Raw genomic sequence first — 17,222 nt, 5'->3', positions numbered from 1 at the left:
CACACACACACACACACACACACCATCGCACATGTATAAACATCAGGCCACTTACGTAGGCTACGACGAAAGTTCTGCGTGGAGCCTTCTCAGGATCATAAATCCCGCTTTAGGCTACATGCAGATGAACGGACATTCTTTGAGAATATCTTTTTTTAAAGCAATACCACATTACAGTGAGTGTCCTTCATCACTTTCAAACTTACTCTCATCCAGCTTCACTAAACTACAGCTCTTATATGCAACAGCAGGACTTTTCAGATTGCTGAAGACTCATCTGAAAGGCTGGAAGTTTAAGAACGACTCATGGCTTACTCCACAATGTAGCTTGACCTCTGGAACACTTTCCACTTCCCTCTGACTGGCAGGATGTACTCTGGCCTATTGCCTACCCCCCTAACCTCGCTCTCTCTCTCTCTCAAGCTAACCAGCTATTAAACTTTTTTCTAGTTTCACTCCCGCTAAGCCCAGTGCTACAGTGACACCATAGCATTTACTCATCCAGTCATATTGATTCTTTTAGTCACATTTGTTCTTATTTATTAATTCCTAATTAATTAATGTCAGATATGCTCCATTTACCCATGGCCTTTTAAGTGTATCATATCCTGATAAAAGGCTGCATGCAAATCTTGGCAAGTCTTACTCCAGCCCAGAGGTTGTGGGCAATGGATCTGAAGCATGTAAAAATGCCAGAAGAAGAATAACTTGTGCACTTTAGCATTTTGTTTACCTCACCCATACTGATCGCTACTCTCTCACCCACATAGGTAATTTAGTTGCTGTACCTTCATTTACTGACCTGTTACCTGTCTGTATGAACATATTTATTTAAAGCGCTGTAGCAGTTTTTTTCTGATGCTTTATATCTAGCAGGAATAAGTGTCACTTTAACTGCCCTGATCACAGGGGACAGACCCTGTAAATGGCTTTTTAAATCAGTTACTTTTTTACCTAGTTGCATTTTGGAGGACTAAAGATTACGTATGCGTCCACTCCTGCATTTACACCTTTTTAACATCTGGCTTGAATGCTTCTGGAATGCATTTAAGCTTTTTGATATGGGACATCTAACTTACAAAGATGCATGAAATTATGTGTAAATAGGGTAATAATATTACATCAAAGCTTAATGTCAAGCCGTGTGTGTGTGTGTGTGTGTGTGTGTGTGTGTGTGTGTGTGTGTGTGTGTGTTTTTGTGTGTGTGTGTGTGTGTGTGTGTGTGTGTGTGTGTGTGTGTGTGTGTGTGTTTTTCTAAAGGACCTGGCTATATATGCCCCAGCCTCTGCACGCCTTTCTGAGCTGGTGTCACTACGGTGTCATCTGTCCCCTCTGGGCTCAGTGTCACTAGCTTTCCCAGACAGGGTTACAGTCACATTTCTACCAACAGCCTATTGTCAAACCCGGGGGGTGGCTCAACTCAAGTTCACTCTTCTCATATTTGAGACATAGCTGTCACGGACATGAGCAAAGGAGAAGACAGCCGCTCTGAGACTGCATTATCATAATTCTGTTGAGCTATGTTAAATCCTCACGTCTATGCCGTATTAGTATAACTCTGTAGTGCTTTCCTGTTGCCAGTCTTTTTCTTTTCATGGAAAGTTTTGTAACACTGTGACATTAGTTGCATAAGCACCCACAGTGTTTATTTTTCATAGTTTCCCATTCAACATGTTAAGGGTCATGTGCCCTACTGGAAGACATTTCTTGTTGACTGCAAGCAGCATGCACAACTGTACATGTTCACAGCTTTGTATGTTATGATGCCACTGCCATAGTAGCAGTCCTCTATGTTACCACAGGGGGGCAGAGAGAGTGAGTGAGTGAGTGAGTGAGTGAGTGAGTGAGTGAGTGAGTGAGTGAGTGAGTGTGAGTGTGTGGGTGGGTGGAGAAGAAAGATCGAAAAAGCAGTTTGACTACCACAGCAGTTCTCTCAGTATATTTATCCACACCTTTTGGAGAATTAAGGTAATACTCTGTACAGCCTCCTTTGCATCCCATCCATCCTCACTCTATTTATTGCTAATTTTGTCATTTCTTGAATGTGATGATACCATATTCCAAGAGTTTTGAGGTCGATATCCAGTATCATGCAGTCTTGTTTTTAAATTTGCCTAAAAGGTGACATCCAGAAAAAGAAGAGAAACCCTTTAGCCACCCTGAAAGGCTAGTTTTCATAATCACTGTTCAGTAACTGCTCCTGTAGTGAGCACGCTTTCTTTGCATTCTGTTACACCTCGTCACTGGTGAAGAGGCAAGAGGAATGACGAAATCAATGCAAGACGAGTTAAGGATGAATAATAGCATCATGTCACTGTATTTGCATTTAAATGGCGTGTATAGTAGTTGGTTAGTAGTAGTCTATTTTGAATACGTAAAAAATAAAAATAAAAAATATATATACTGTACATACATTCATGCATACATATATATAATTAAAATGACAGATAAGTAAGGTAATGTACTTCTCAGCACAATTTCCAAAATGATGGAAAGTAATTCTATGAAAAGAATTCCCACGTTCAAAAAGGAGTAGGAAGACGTTGATAAACAACTTATCAGGTCCTAACCCCTTTCTCTACTTTTATCCTTTAGTAAATACAAAATCTTATGCTTCAATTATTTACACATCATAGACACATATGCATACTTACACACCCATACACACTTTTTGTTTCTTTTCTTCCCTTTCTTCTTCTTTCTTTACCATCTATCTATAGGAGATTAAATAATAACTCATCCATACTAGACTTAGTATATAGATGCCAAGGAACCAGACAGTCATTATGCTATACTATCACTTCAAATCCTTTTTGTATCCCTTTTAATATATTCATTTTAAATAATCTTTTGAAATTGGTCATTGTTGTACATGATTTCATCTCTTCACTGCAGCTATTCCATAAAATAACTCATTTGGTTGTGATGCAGTGATATTTAGCATTTGTTCTTATAAGTTTCTTTTTAAATACAAATGTTCCTCTTAAGTGATGTTTGCTCTCTCTATTTTGATAACCCTTGGATACTGTTTGAGAGTGGATGATTTGATCTGATCATTTGTGCAGTTGTAAGGTCAACAATATATCTGAATTTTAGTGCTTTAATAAACTTTAGTTTTACTTAAGTTCAGTGTTAGTTTATTAGCATCAGACCAGTTCTTCATCTTTTTTAATTCATTTTCTGCTGTGTCCAAGAGTATTCCAAATTCCCCCCAGAACAGATTAAATTAGTATCATCAGCAAATAAAATGGTTGTCAGTATTTTTAACACTTGCCATACATTATTTATATACAAGTTAAACAACAGTGGTCCCAACACTGACCCCTGGGGGACCCCACAGGTGATTTTCTTTACCTTTTGATTTATGGTTTTGCAATTCAACATACTGTGTTCTATTATGTAAGTAGCTGTTTAACCATGAAAGCGCAGCCCCCTAATTCCACATTTGTGTAATTTCATGATCAATAAATTGTGTTCTACTGTATCAAATGCCTTCTTAAGATCAAAGAATAGTCCCACTGCATATTTTTTTTCTTTTACAAATTGAATGATTGCATGTGAAGTTGTCCTATTAGCCCTGAAACCATATTACTGATCACAAAATGTATTATGTTTAGTAATGAAGTTATCAATCCTTGTAGAAAATATATATTTTTTTGTATTTTTGAGAATTAAGAGAGCAGTGAAACAGGTCTGTAGTTTGAAAGTGTATGTTTTTCACCAGCCTTGGTATCAGAGATTGATTACATACATGCGTTAGAGGTTTGACATCACAGCCAATAATACTTTTTTACCATAAACATGTCAATGCCATTCTAGTCAGTGGACCTTTTACTCTTAAATGTTTTAATGATCTCAATTTTTTTATCAGTTCCCTTAACAAACATAGATTCATTATTATTTACATTCTTGCTTAGCACATAATTATATGCATATCAGTATCACATCAGTCTGTGCATATGTGAATCATCCGTGTTTTTTTTTGCCTTATGTTTTAGAGGAAATGCACAGGGCACTTTTAAAAACTGGTGCTGTGTGTGGCTTCACTCATAGGCGACCCAGTTGGAAGCCTGTGTTGAGTGAAGTTAAGCTCTGTGCCTGAACTCCTCTGGGGTCTTACATCCAAGTGTGTTAGCGTGAGTGTTGTGTAAACTTAAGATCCCAAAACAACTCCTGTGCTACTGCTACAGTGAAGATGGAGTGAAAGGGACAAGGAAGCAGCATGACATGGTGGGTGGTGAAGAAAAGGTTGACGTGCACATACACACCGGCAGGTTCTGTCTCTGTTATCACCTCTAAAAATCTTCCTCTCCATCCCAACCCTCCCTCACTGTACTTCCATCCTGTCTGCACATGTGTCAGTCCTGCCAGTCTCACTGTGTGGTCACTGAAGGAAATTAAGTGAGATTGGAAGCAACAGAGCATGTGGTGTGAGACCAAGGAAGGGTGTGTTTGATTGATGAAGCGGAGAGAGTATACAGAGTACATTGAGAAAAAAGAGTGGAGTGAGCATTGAAAGGGGTAGTCTGGGACGCTACTCACACATTTGTCTGCTGCAGCTAAATATAAATATATGGGAGAGCAATGCTGCAGAGAGATCATCCAAATACACACTTTTTTTTTTGCTGCCCAGCTTGATGCCCCAACACTTCTTATGTCTTGCTTTATGGTCCCTGCCTTTTGTTTTAAGAGGCTGATGTAGATAGTGAGTTGAAGGTGAGATCTTTCTCTGCTTTGGTGTTTATCTCATAAGAGACATCTGATGCAAAGCCCTTTAGCCCATCCTCCTTACATGTTTTTTTTTTTTGTTGCTCTTTCTCTCCCACTCACTTTCTCTTCCACTCGCTTTACTACCTGCCTGCTCTTTTCGCCCTTCCTCTCTCTGCTCACGGGAGAGGAATCTTTTTTTCTGAGAGAGGAAAGAGGGAGCTGTGACCCAGCTTGAGTTAAAAGCTCTAATAATAGTAGGTGCATCCATCTCGCCATCCATCCAGCCAGTGAGCAGTGTTGTAGCTTCAATGATCAAGTGAGCGTGCTCACTGTGTTGCCGTGGTGATGGGAGACGTGCAGGCAACCAGCTAATGTACCACTTCTGTTGTCTTCCCTTACCAGAAAAAGGCAGAAGAAGCTCACAGGATACTGGAGGGACTTGGACCCAGGGTAGAACTGGTGAGTGGAGACTTTGATTTTCTGTCATATCTATTTTTCTTTTTCCTGCTCTCTTTTTGCATTATTGACATGTGGGAACATTTTGTAGAAGGTCAGATTAGAGGGATAAAGGATGCTTGGGAGGGACCAGTAACAAGTTCTTAAATGCAAGGCTCTTGACCAGGGTTGTAAAGTAATAAAGTAAAAAGATTTGGTTAATAAACTCCAAATCTCCATTAAGCAATATTGAACATAATAATTATGATGACTCAAATCAGAGTGCAGTGTTAAAGGGTTGCTTGTAGCTGTATGTGTATGAGGCAAGGTCAGAATAATAACAAGGACATTTTAGGAGTGTACTCGAGCTGTTCATTTACAATCTGTCTGCACAACTGAAAATATGGCTGATTGTTAGAACTTTGTTCCTTCTTGTGTTCCAGCCTCTGTACAATCAGCCTTCTGATACCAAGCAGTACCATGAGAACATCAAAATGTGAGTTTGTCACTACATGGGCCTACACACTTCCACATCAATAAATGTTATATATCTAGTCATCAAAGTATAGAGAGTTTAACCATTGATACAGAAGCTCATGTAGGATAATTTGATAATACAAACTGCGTCTCCACAGATCTTTTTAAAATCCCTAAATAATTAAAACAAATAATGCTTTTCAAGCCATCCTGATGTTCTTGAAAATTTGTGTATTGTGAATAGCAAACTCAAATTTACATAACTCTAATTGCTCTGGGTTGATGAGAATGCTATAACCTATCAAAGGATAACAGGCCAGGAAGACTGGAGAAGCCCTGTTCTACAGGGAGAAACTTGATCTGCTATAATTTGTATTTGCTGTACAGGGGATATTTGTTTGTTTACAAATGCAATAACTAATAATGGAGCTTTTGCTCTCCTGTTGTCTTCTGCTCATCAGATCCTTGATTTTTTTTTTTAATTCTCTGTAAACTTGAAAATACTACCAATAGATATTCAAACTTTGTGACCTTAGCAGCTATTAATTCCCATAGTAGAGAGAATGAGACTGGCCACTTGTTTCCACCCTCAAGTCCCCCTTCCTCCTTGGCAGACTGCAAATAATGGCATTTCAGAAGGGGATGTGAAAATGTCTTTATGTAAACTTGGTAATGAAACTTACTGGAATAAACGTTTGTAACGTGGGCAGCTACAGTGGGTAAAAAGATAATCCGAAGACTGCATGGTAAAGAACCTCCACTTTTAGTGAAGTCTTTAGTTTGAGAATGACACATCAGTAGTAGTGGCAATTAAATCAGCTTTCAGACCAGTCCATAGGCTAAGTCCATTATTTTACTTCCAGTCAAGTTCTGTCAGTTCTGTTTAAATTCATTCCTACATGTCTAGTATTATGTAAGTGTAGTATTATTATTTGCCCTCATGTTTTAAATTTGATACCTGAATAGGTTTTTGAGTTGAGTACACCTGTTTTCTCCTTGTTTAATTATATAGTTAAAAAAAGTTTTTAAGCAACTTCCAAATGGTACAAACTAAGACTCACTGTCATTTTGTTTTGAGGACCTTGAATATGTGATTTAATACGACAGCAACTTAATATCAAAGAGGTTGTTTGTTTTGTATGCTTTAGAATAGGACTACCAGCTGCTGTCTGTTATTTTACTGAGCTAACAAGATGGTAGAAAAATGTTTTTTTAAGTCATTTTTATATTTTTGCCACATAGTAGTGAAGTCATATTTGAATTCAGGTTGTGTCTTTTTGCTGCTGACATGAGTTTCAGAACATCTATGCTCAAGCAAAAGGTGCATAAGTATAAAAACATAGCTGTTGCCTCTGAAAACAACTATTGATTTCTTTTTTTGCCCCTGATATTATAATAAAAATAAATATTAACAATATTATCAGGATGCTCTTCTTAGCGTCCAAGATTGTGTTAGGTGAATGTTTAATAGCTCATGTAAATTTCATATGTTAATGGGTATCTTCGGCTAAAGGAGCAGAGAATACACTACTGTGCGTGGCCCTGCCATGTCTATCAATACAGCTCTGAAATATTTTATGGACCGTAATTCAATGAGGCACATCAAAGGGCTGCAAGAGGGTTATTAAAGCTCGTCTCCATCATTGGCACAGTGGCATACCACAAGATGTGTCTGACCTCTTAGCCACACAATGCTCTGTCTTCACTGCTTTTGATCCCTTCACCGTTTGATCAGTATTATTGCCTCAAAGCAATTAACTGAAAACTCTTCTTTCTCCCTCTGTGTGTGCGCGTTATTAAATACCACTGTGTCGCTTTGAGCCAGCACAATTGACTTCTTTGTTTTGATTACCGGTTTGCTAAACCTGGCACTCATCCCTGCTGGGATAGATGGGTGGTAACAATCGGCCTCCGAGTCCCCATCCGGGTTCATCCCCTGCTCACGGTGCCTTGACCACTCAGCTGACGATACATTTGCCAATATCCGTTGCATATTCAGAAAAACATTTTTCCTCAGTGTACTTGGACCACTGGGGAACATCTGTCACAAGTGTGCATGTGAAGAATCTTCCAGCCATCGTGTTTTGTAGGTATTATGCCAATTACAGCGTCCTTGGATATCTCAGTGGCACCGGCTTAGTGCAGGACAAAGGAAACCTTTCGTAGGGGTTCAGGGCTACTAATCTTTCCCTTTGCCATCTGCTGTCCAGAGGACAATGCCATCTCTGTTTTTAAAAGGCTTAATCTGCCAGTCCTGTTTTTGCCATACCAAGTTAGTTCTCACCAATTATATGCCACAGTAAGTGTGGGTATCAACAGTATCTAGCTGGGAGTTTGGCAGTATTTATCTTTTCTGCTGCAATGACCTGGCTCAATATGTGTCTGTTTGTTTGTGTGGGAGTGTTTATGTAGTTGGGGGTTAAGGCTGTTTAGATTGAACTTGGCTTTGTTATTGCAGATAACATATTTGGGAAATGGAGAATAGGTCATCCTGTGTGTTTGTCCCTCCAGAGCCTAAATGCTATCATGCTAACTTCCAATTTTCACAAAACTCATACCACCAGTAGCCCACTTACTGGTCTTCTGTCCTTGCCTGTGACCAAGAGGGCCCTGCGGCTCAAGCTGAAGTGATAGAATAAGATTACATTAATCAGTTGGGAACGTGACCTTACAACTGACGGATTAAGTGTCAGGAATAAAATTCTGTTTTGCAGCACAGAAAGAGACAAACTGAGTGGCTGCCTAAGGAGATTACTGGCCCTGACCTTTATTTGAAGCACTGTGGCTGGTTGTTCCCAGCCCAGACAAGTTTTATAAGTTTGGCTCACCTCGCTGTCCTTTCTACCCAGAAGCAAGTGTGAGTTTATCGAGCGGTGGCACACAAGGACAGACATTGTTTGTGTGGGTGTATGTGTGTGTGAAAGAAAGTGTGTTTTTTGTTTATTGGTTAAATAAGTGAGGCGGACAAAGTGCAGAGAGTAGAAAATGTGTACCTGAGGTTCTGATGTACTTAAATTTATTATGTGACAAGCATAATTAAACCACTGTCTGAATTGTGTTTTTGTGAATGCCATTGCCTTATCTTTGATTTCTACTCCTCTGCCCGTCTCTTTTCTCCATGTCTCTCTTTTTCCAACCGTCTTAGAAACCAGGCAATGAGGAAGAAGCTCATCTTATACTTCAAGAGGAGAAATCATGCTCGTAAGCAGTGGGTAAGTAGAGATTTCAACATTTTTGACTCTATACTGAGACTGCCCATGACGGATCACTAGTGGGAAACTGGGCCAGCTGCTCCATGAAGAAAGTATCCATTTTCGGCAGACCAATAGAGCTCTGGGTATGATCTGTTTTTTAGTACTCTTACAGTGCCCTGCCCTTGCTTTTAAAATAAATAAAAAATAAAAAACTACTCACACAGTCATCTGAAAAAACACAACAACCTAGATCTGTCAGCCAAGCACTTATAATGAACATTGTACAGGGTTAGTCTGTGCTCTAGCCTGCCATTGATTGAGGGAGACTGAGCCAAAGAGCATGACTATTAATAAAGCAGGGATCAATTGGGTGAGCCCTTATGCTACAGCCAGCAGACATCTTAAAACCTAGCTCGACAGAAAATTGTTATCATGTCCACAGTTTCACTATGAAATTATCCACACGTCGGAAATATGATGGGAAAATAGTTTATTTTACTGCATCCAACCTCTGAGAGAGTGTCGGCAACAAACTTTCACAGCTCTGCATTTATTGTCCATTGCAGATTTATGTGAGGCCGGAAAGAACCGTTCAAAAGCAGCACCTGTATCAGAGCCGGAGTCGTGGGCGAGTGTCCAGGCTTCTCTTGTGCTGTGTCTAATTGGGGGAGGTACCTGCTTGTGTGCAGATTGGGGCGGAGACATCACCTTGGGGTATATGAGCCTACTGAGGGCCGTGTCTCCAGCGTGTTTAATGGTCTGCTTTACAGCATGCCTTTGAGGAAGCTGGGAGAAACGGGGGGCCTGTTGTCTGGTAGAGTTGTGACTCAAGGCCAGACTGCCCATTGAATACCAACAAATCCCTTTGCCCCTCTGAAACATGTAGATGTTCATGGTGAGACAACAGAAAAACAGGAGGAAGATAAAATAAATCATTCAATTGTTCTTTCTCTGCGCTTTTGGCGATGTCTTGCTTTATCTGTAACTGTTAAATATTCTGTAATTATACTTCCTTAAACGGTATAGTCCAATAATTGTCTGTCTTTTGATCAAAGGCAGACCTGCATCAAAGACAGAAAGAGATAGTGTTGATATTTAAGCAGATCTGCAGTGGTTTGAGATCTTTATCTTTCTGGGGTGCTTCAGGAACAGAAATTTTGCCAGCGCTATGACCAGCTGATGGAAGCCTGGGAGAAGAAGGTGGAGCGCATCGAAAGCAACCCGCGGCGCCGAGCCAAGGAGAGCAAGGTGCGGGAGTACTACGAGAAACAGTTTCCTGAGATCCGCAAGCAAAGAGAGCTGCAGGAGCGCATGCAGAGGTGAGGTCACAACAGGCAATCTGTGATTGTTCAACAGTGAAAAAAGCCCTTCAGTTCTGGAATGGTCTTAATCAATTGGATTCATTTCCTAGTTACTAGTTTTAAGTGACATGTCTTTCTTTTTCCTTTTGTAGCCGTGTTGGGCAGAGAGGAGGTGGGCTGACCTCTTCTGCAGCTCGCAGTGAACATGAGGTCTCTGAGATCATTGATGGAATATCAGAGCATGAGGTAGGCTCTTCTGTTAAATATAGTTTGCCCCTCCATTCCTCTTCTGCAACATTTATATTTACACTATCACGGTCTTGGAAGTCCAAATTACCACGGTGGCCAAAGGGTGTCTGATTGGTGACTGTTTTTTGTGTGTGTGTGCAGCTGATACTGATTGCTGATCGCCAATAAACTAAATAGATAAACGGTCAATACAGATCGTTTTGTTTTTGTTATAGCTGAATTACCGTATAGGTTAGTTTGACACCTTTTTAGCGTATTGTGATCTCCACTAGGTGGCAGCATAACCTAGGCCATAGAGAATGTGAAGTCAAAAGCTTGATAAAAGTGTGTTGGGGTGGGTTATCCAGCTCCGCCGTTTAATTTTACCTTTTGTGACTTACTCGCATGACAATCTGCTTGTTATGCTAGCTCCAGCACATGTTGTTAAAAGTGTATAGCTAATGTGGCGGAACTCATGCTTGTAAAATGAAGAATTCTAAAATCGGCGACTAGGAAGCATTTTTATGCATATTTTCCGATCTCCCGATTGAGTATTTTTACTAAATATTGGCCCATAAAGATCAGCGTCCAATCCATCGGGGCATCCTTAAACCAGTAACATTTTAAATATATGCACATTAATTGAGCACACACACACACACACACACACACACACACACACACACACACACACACACACACACACACACACACACACACACACACACACAGAATATATATATTTATGAATATTATTTTATTTCACTTGTAGTACTTAGTAATAAAGACAATAGGAACAACCTCATTAAACCCCAGCCTGCATGAATGTGACTCAAGCCTTCTTAACGGCAACATGGTTTTGTTTCAGAGGCACTCAATACTGGCGTATAATACAGCTGTTATACAGATGCCATGGTATGCCACTGGAACAATTTTAGTAGCTAAGCTAACAGGGCCAGCAAAAGCTAAATACTAGCTCTTTTAGGCTACCAAAGCTCCTCAGTAAGCACTGCAGCACAGCTGCTTTCAATTGAAATGCCAAAACTTTGATAGTTTCTGGTGTTTTTTACGGCCTGTATTTTTTTTTTACAGTCAAACTCTTTTGAAAAAATTGTCTTTCCTCCGTTAATAACACGGGCTGTCGACACATAGCATCAGCTGTTACCGCTACCGTAATTATTGTCTGTGTACTCTTCCACTATATACTGTATTAGTTCTATTTTGAAACTAAACTGTGAGGCAGATAATGGTAAACATCAGCAGAGGATACAAAATCACAAACATGTAATAGCCTGCAAATTTTGCAGCTTTTGGTAAAGTTTCAGTGTCAAATGTGTCAGTCTGGTCTAAGGAAAGATTTTTAGCAATTTTTCAAGCCCACTGAGGAAAAGTGGCTTAACTTGACTTCATACAAAAACTCACACCTTTTACACCCAGTTGAAATCAAATATGGCTACCTGATTAACGTACGCAGTTAAGCTACTTTCAATAAAAAAACATACATTATATACCCATTTATACTTTTCATAAAAATTGCAAAGACATTGACTGACCTCTCCAGAGAAATGTCTTGCTTATCATAGATGTTAAAAGGAGATTTGCTTTGCTTGAGATGTCAGGCTTACAATGTGAGGCACTGCTTTCAGTGTTAAGGATAAGTGGTGGAGGACCAAGCTCTGAGCAGACATTGCCTTGTTATCCACCAGTCACACATTAGACCTGTTCCTCTAATGTCAGCATGGTCCCATCAAGCTGAGCAGTGTGTCCAATTGGTTTGGTTTGTCTTTTCTCATCTCAAGAAATGCTTTCACCATCCTACCTTGTCTTGATATCACAGCGTCTTTACTTTTACTCTCCTAACCTCAGATATTATCTTTTTTATTTTTTTATTTTGCAATGGTTGTAAATTGAAGAGCAACAGGAGAGTGAAAGTTTACATTGACATGCCTTAGCCTGCTAAACCAACAAGACACCCTGAACTTTGTCTCCTGTCTTCTAAATCTTGGGCAGGTTTCATCTAGTGTATGCCAATATAAGCACCATGTTGTCAGACAGTTTCCCTCTCAAGACCAACCCACTCACTCCTGTGTATGTCTTGTGTGTGTGGCATTTGTGTTCACTAGAACACAGAGAAGCAAATGCGGCAGCTGGCGGTCATCCCTCCTATGCTGTTTGATGCTGAGCAGCAACGCATCAAGTTCATCAACATGAATGGATTGATGGATGACCCCATGAAAGTGTACAAGGACCGGCAGGTTATGAACATGTGGAGCGAGCAGGAGAAAGACACTTTCAGAGAGAAGTAAGCACAACACTTAAGTAGTTGTCATGATGGATATAGTTTCTTCTTCTTTGAATAGAAAACCATCTCCTTTTATCCTTTCTTAGCAGCGAGATTGGCTTTTGTTGATCAAATATGGACCTAAAAAGTATTTTTGACAGTAACATTTTGACAAGGGGCTTTTTCATTTTGTACCTAGAATGCAATATATGAGCACAAATTTTTAGCAAATCCCATATTATTTTCCAGCCCCATTCTCATTTTGCAAACAAAGTGTTCAAAGCTTCTTTTTAAGAGACGATTAAATTATGTCTTGTACTCCTTGTAAAATATGTGTGACGGATGAAGGGTCAGTCAGTTGTTGGTAAGGAAGTGTGTCTTCCCCTTTTGTGAGAAACAAGAGGAGGCATTTCAGGCTGCCAAATAGGATCAAACCCATACAGTGAAATCAGTGGTTTTCAAGTCTACCCTCATGCGAGAGGAAGATTGTCAGTTTCCTTTTCTAATAATAATTTTGATCCCAAGCATTCAGGAAGATATTTGATCACTAGTGATTGGCAGGTGTAACTTTTTATAATGTATTCAATGCCACCTTTTTATTGATTTAGGGTTAATGCAATAGATGTCGTATACCTCTAAGATTAAAAAAAAAAGTATATAATATAAATAAAATAAATTCATCAGCAAATGCCAATGATTTTGAGTTATTCCATTAGAAAGTTGCTACATTTTCCTTGTTCTGCTCCCACAGGTTCATCCAGCACCCCAAAAACTTTGGTCTGATCGCGTCTTTTCTGGAGAGAAAGGTATTGATTTATTTTCTTTTTCGTGTGTACATCTTGGTGATCCAGTCATGATTGTTAAAAAGAAACCCATCTCGTTCATGTTTCAGACGGTGGCGGAGTGTGTGCTCTTTTACTACCTGACCAAAAAGAATGAAAACTATAAGAACATAGTGCGGAGGAACTACAGACGCAGAGGAAGAAGCCAGGTATTCTCCACTTTCAAACTAAAAGTTATAAAAGATCTCTACTTTACATCAAGACCCAACCATAAAAGTCTTGTAAACCGGAAAATCTGAGGGGCATCACTACATCTTCTTTAAAAAGAAGTCTCCTTTTGCTATTGCTAGGCAACCAAAAAGCAGCTGCAGTCACTTAGCTAAATACCACTTGCTAGTTGGCAAAAAAATTGTTTTCCATTTCAGCCATTACCCTTCAGCTCCAATGCCATTCTCTGTTGTCAAACAAGTTTCACCCCTATTGTTCATTGTTATAGACAATTTAACGTTAAAAAAGCCTCTGATTTTATCTGGTTGGACACCAGAGACATTTTTCTATGTGGCATATTGAACATGTTTTGACTTTGGGTGCACAGTGGGCTGCGCAGAGCATACGATGGAGGTGCGAGGTATCTGGCGCGCAAAACAGACTGCAAAAGGATTTAAACCATTTGAAAACTACTGAAAATGGGGCATTGAATTGAGTATGTGTCCTGCATGCACAGCCCTAACTTACTACCAACACTGGAGCTCTAGTTACTTCATTACAGAACAGTGAGGTAGTCTAAGCCAACAAACTCCCTTGATGAATAGTTCAGAAAAACGCCAAAGGTCATAAAGTGTACTTATCAAGTGCCACAATTTGCTAAACGCCATCATTTCAACTCTATTTCCATACTGACTGTTTTATTGCTATTGAACTACCAGTAATTACTTAGCCTCAGATCAGGTGCTAGCTGTGAAACTTCATGGTGGCGGGCGCTAAGAAAATGACACATTCATTTTCTGGCGACCTTGTCCTGTTGGTACGAGGACGGTGTCTCCTCATCTTTCCTGAAGGAACAATCACTCATTATCTGGTGCTTTGCTCCACATCTCTTGAGTAGCAGCTAGCATTAACAGCTTGCAGTCACATAGGGAGGTAACTACAGAGGAGGAACAGGAAGTGCAGTGCTGTATGTTAAAATGACTGCAAATGCTAATCGAGATTATGTCTGGGTAGTGGAGATATGGAGGGGATAAGTAATGGCTTAAGGCAAATGTTAATGTGTTTCCAGCCTTACAGAGTTTTTTTTCCTCCCAGGGCTGTGGCGGGGTGGCTACTCTGCTGTTTTCTCTAAGTACACTTTCTGCAGCACTGACCCTAGGGCAGCTTGGGGCATAGAGATTATTAGGCTGATGATCTGTCTGGGAGAAGGAAAAAAAGAACTGCAAAGGGAGGAAAGGACATTAGTGATATTTTGCAAATGGAAATAAAGGTAGTTTCTGTGAAGAAAAGGTGCATTTTTTCTTGCTCTTCTCCCTGCCATTTTACTCTACTCTTTATTTTGTGGTCTCAATTCCTTCTCATTCTCTTGCTCTCTCTCTCTGTCTTTGTCTCAATTTGCATTCTTTTTATGTTCCCTTGCCAGAAACCACATGTAATGTGTCTTTTTATAAAGCAGATATGTAGTAAAGAGATCAACAAAAGTTAATATTCTTTGGATGAGCATTAGCCCACAGACAGGCAAATAGATCAAATAAAGTAGAAGTTGTGATCAGTTTAAATATGTCTGCTTGGTCAATATTAAGCCGTTGTTGTAAAGTTGTTGTTTTTTTGGTCGTACTGAATGCCCATACTAATCTGAACTCTAACCGTAAAAGCCCAGACAGACAGGAAATTGGTAAGGAAGTGGTTCTGGGTGCTTAAAGAGCATATTTCTGAACTTTCGTATCCTGTTTTGTTATGTTGATGCATAAAATGAATAGGATTTTTGAGGTTTGTATCTATTCTGTACTTAAAGAATAAAACAAAGTTTTTCTCAAATGTCAAAGATAAGAATTATTTAATGTATCTTGTTTTTGCAAACATCATGATGTGGTTTGTTGTGTTATCTCAGTCAGACATCATACCATCTGCAACTGTGTGCCAAACGTCGGAATAATTTAGTTTTGGATATCAGATCAAGTGCCTCCTCCCTCACTGTTGGCAAACAGGCAGAACATGTACGTGGCTAAAATACACAGATAGTGGCTTGTAATTATAGAGAAATATTGGAGGTGACCGCAAAGTGAAACTGTTACATTGAATAGTGAACAACATTCAAATACTTTGCAAAATGGTTCAGGTGGTCCTTTTTCATTTGTATGTGTCCACACATTGAAGCGTGTGTGTCAAAGGTATACAGGTGACCGGAGAGGTGAGGGTGTTTGTTGGTAAGTCTGTGTGTCCAGTTATATGGGATTGTCTTTGTAATAGAGGGCCTTGTTGTTTCTGTCTTCTTTGCCACAGCACGGCCAGCAGCAGCAGCAGCAGCAACAGCAGCAGCAGCAGCAGCAGCAGCAGCAGCAACAGCAGCAGCAACAACAACAAGTGCACCGGGGCAGCCAGGAAGAGAAGGAGAAGGAGGAGAAAGAGAAGGAGGCAGAGAGGGATGAAGAAAAAAACGAAGCTGAAGACAAGGAAGATGGAATGAAGTGAGCCACTTTTTAATACTGACTAAACCTACCTGAAGGAATCCTCTCATTTGCATCAAACACTTTTTCAAATCACAATTACGATTTTGGCTTCCCACAATTCTAATTTGCGTAATCTAGCGATATTTTAAATGCACCATTCCGTTCATGGAACGTTACTTTTTTTTGCAAAGCCAAGTCTGATCATGTGCCAGTGAGAGTTGTTCCCTGCACCGTGCAGCTTACTTTCTAGATGTAGACAGTCACAGAGGACAGATTAACGTGAGGAAAATTCCACAACAGATAGCAGTCGGTCATACGTCTATCACAAGGTTTACCAGTTTACCAGTAAATGCAACATTTTGTCCCATGCAGCCCCGCCCCCTTTCACTCACACGTTTCCCTAGCAACATGGAGAGACACAGCGGCGGACCACACTTTTGACATTTGTCCACAGTTGTAATTGTTAAGAACACAGCTGTATATTGTTAAGCATGAGAGGCAAATCTGTATTTAACTCTCTGCTGTTGCGGTGGCCACGGCAAAAAACAGACGTTTTTGAATGCAACTAACTTCAGTTCGTAGAGTAATTAATCGTGATCTCAATTTTGATCAAAATAATTGTGATTATCATTTTGGCCATAATCGTGCAGCCCTATCTGACAGAGTGAGAGGAAAAGGTGCTGCAGATTGAAACCATTTCTGCCACATTGTATGAGCCTGAGCCTGCACAGCTGCAACAATTTTCTCACTTTCCCCCATTTCACCAACACACAATTTTAGAATTGTCCCGGATCGGGCTTCTGCAAATGGAGTAGGAGTAAGTTTTGGCTAGAGTGAGCGGATCTGGAAATCCAATCATTCTGTAACCCTTGAGCTCTCGCTCCCTCACCTCCAGCCAGACTTTAAACCTACGGCACATTTAAGTGTCCATTTGTTTCCGTTATTAAAATTGCTCTTTTGCTGTTTATCCTTCTCCCCTTCCCAATAGGATTGCAACTGTCGGTTTTAAAATTCTGTGCTTATTTCTAGTCTGGGTCGTTTTTGTTGGGGAAAATAAGCACTGTGATTAACCTAGCAGTAAAATTGAAATGTCAGTGTGTGAGGAGGAGTGTGTGTAAGTGGGTGGGTGGGCGGGTAGCAGCAGCGGCGGAGGATGG

The 17,222-nt window shown here is 40.1% G+C and overlaps 1 protein-coding gene across 8 annotated transcripts in view; it reads left to right on the top strand.

The window, feature by feature from the left end:
- The window catches only part of ncor2 (nuclear receptor corepressor 2), a 118,846-nt gene that overhangs the window by 43,233 nt on the left and 58,391 nt on the right, over nt 1-17,222 (top strand). For all 8 annotated transcript variants that reach the window (XR_004332245.1, XM_032517276.1, XM_032517278.1 and 5 more), the window contains exons 7-15: nt 5,113-5,169; nt 5,589-5,641; nt 8,768-8,834; nt 9,963-10,135; nt 10,270-10,363; nt 12,469-12,647; nt 13,378-13,432; nt 13,519-13,617; nt 15,899-16,083. Coding sequence is in view for 7 of the 8 variants with exons in the window: in XM_032517276.1 (XP_032373167.1) it covers nt 5,113-5,169; nt 5,589-5,641; nt 8,768-8,834; nt 9,963-10,135; nt 10,270-10,363; nt 12,469-12,647; nt 13,378-13,432; nt 13,519-13,617; nt 15,899-16,083 (962 nt within the window). In the remaining variant the exon portion in view is untranslated. The remainder of the gene's footprint in view (nt 1-5,112; nt 5,170-5,588; nt 5,642-8,767; nt 8,835-9,962; nt 10,136-10,269; nt 10,364-12,468; nt 12,648-13,377; nt 13,433-13,518; nt 13,618-15,898; nt 16,084-17,222) is intronic.

Source organism: Etheostoma spectabile, chromosome 5 (genome assembly GCF_008692095.1).
Source record: "Etheostoma spectabile isolate EspeVRDwgs_2016 chromosome 5, UIUC_Espe_1.0, whole genome shotgun sequence".
Taxonomy (NCBI): Eukaryota; Metazoa; Chordata; class Actinopteri; order Perciformes; family Percidae; genus Etheostoma; species Etheostoma spectabile.
The sequence above is the reverse complement of the archived record's forward strand: the minus strand, read 5'-3'. Positions and strand labels throughout refer to the sequence as shown.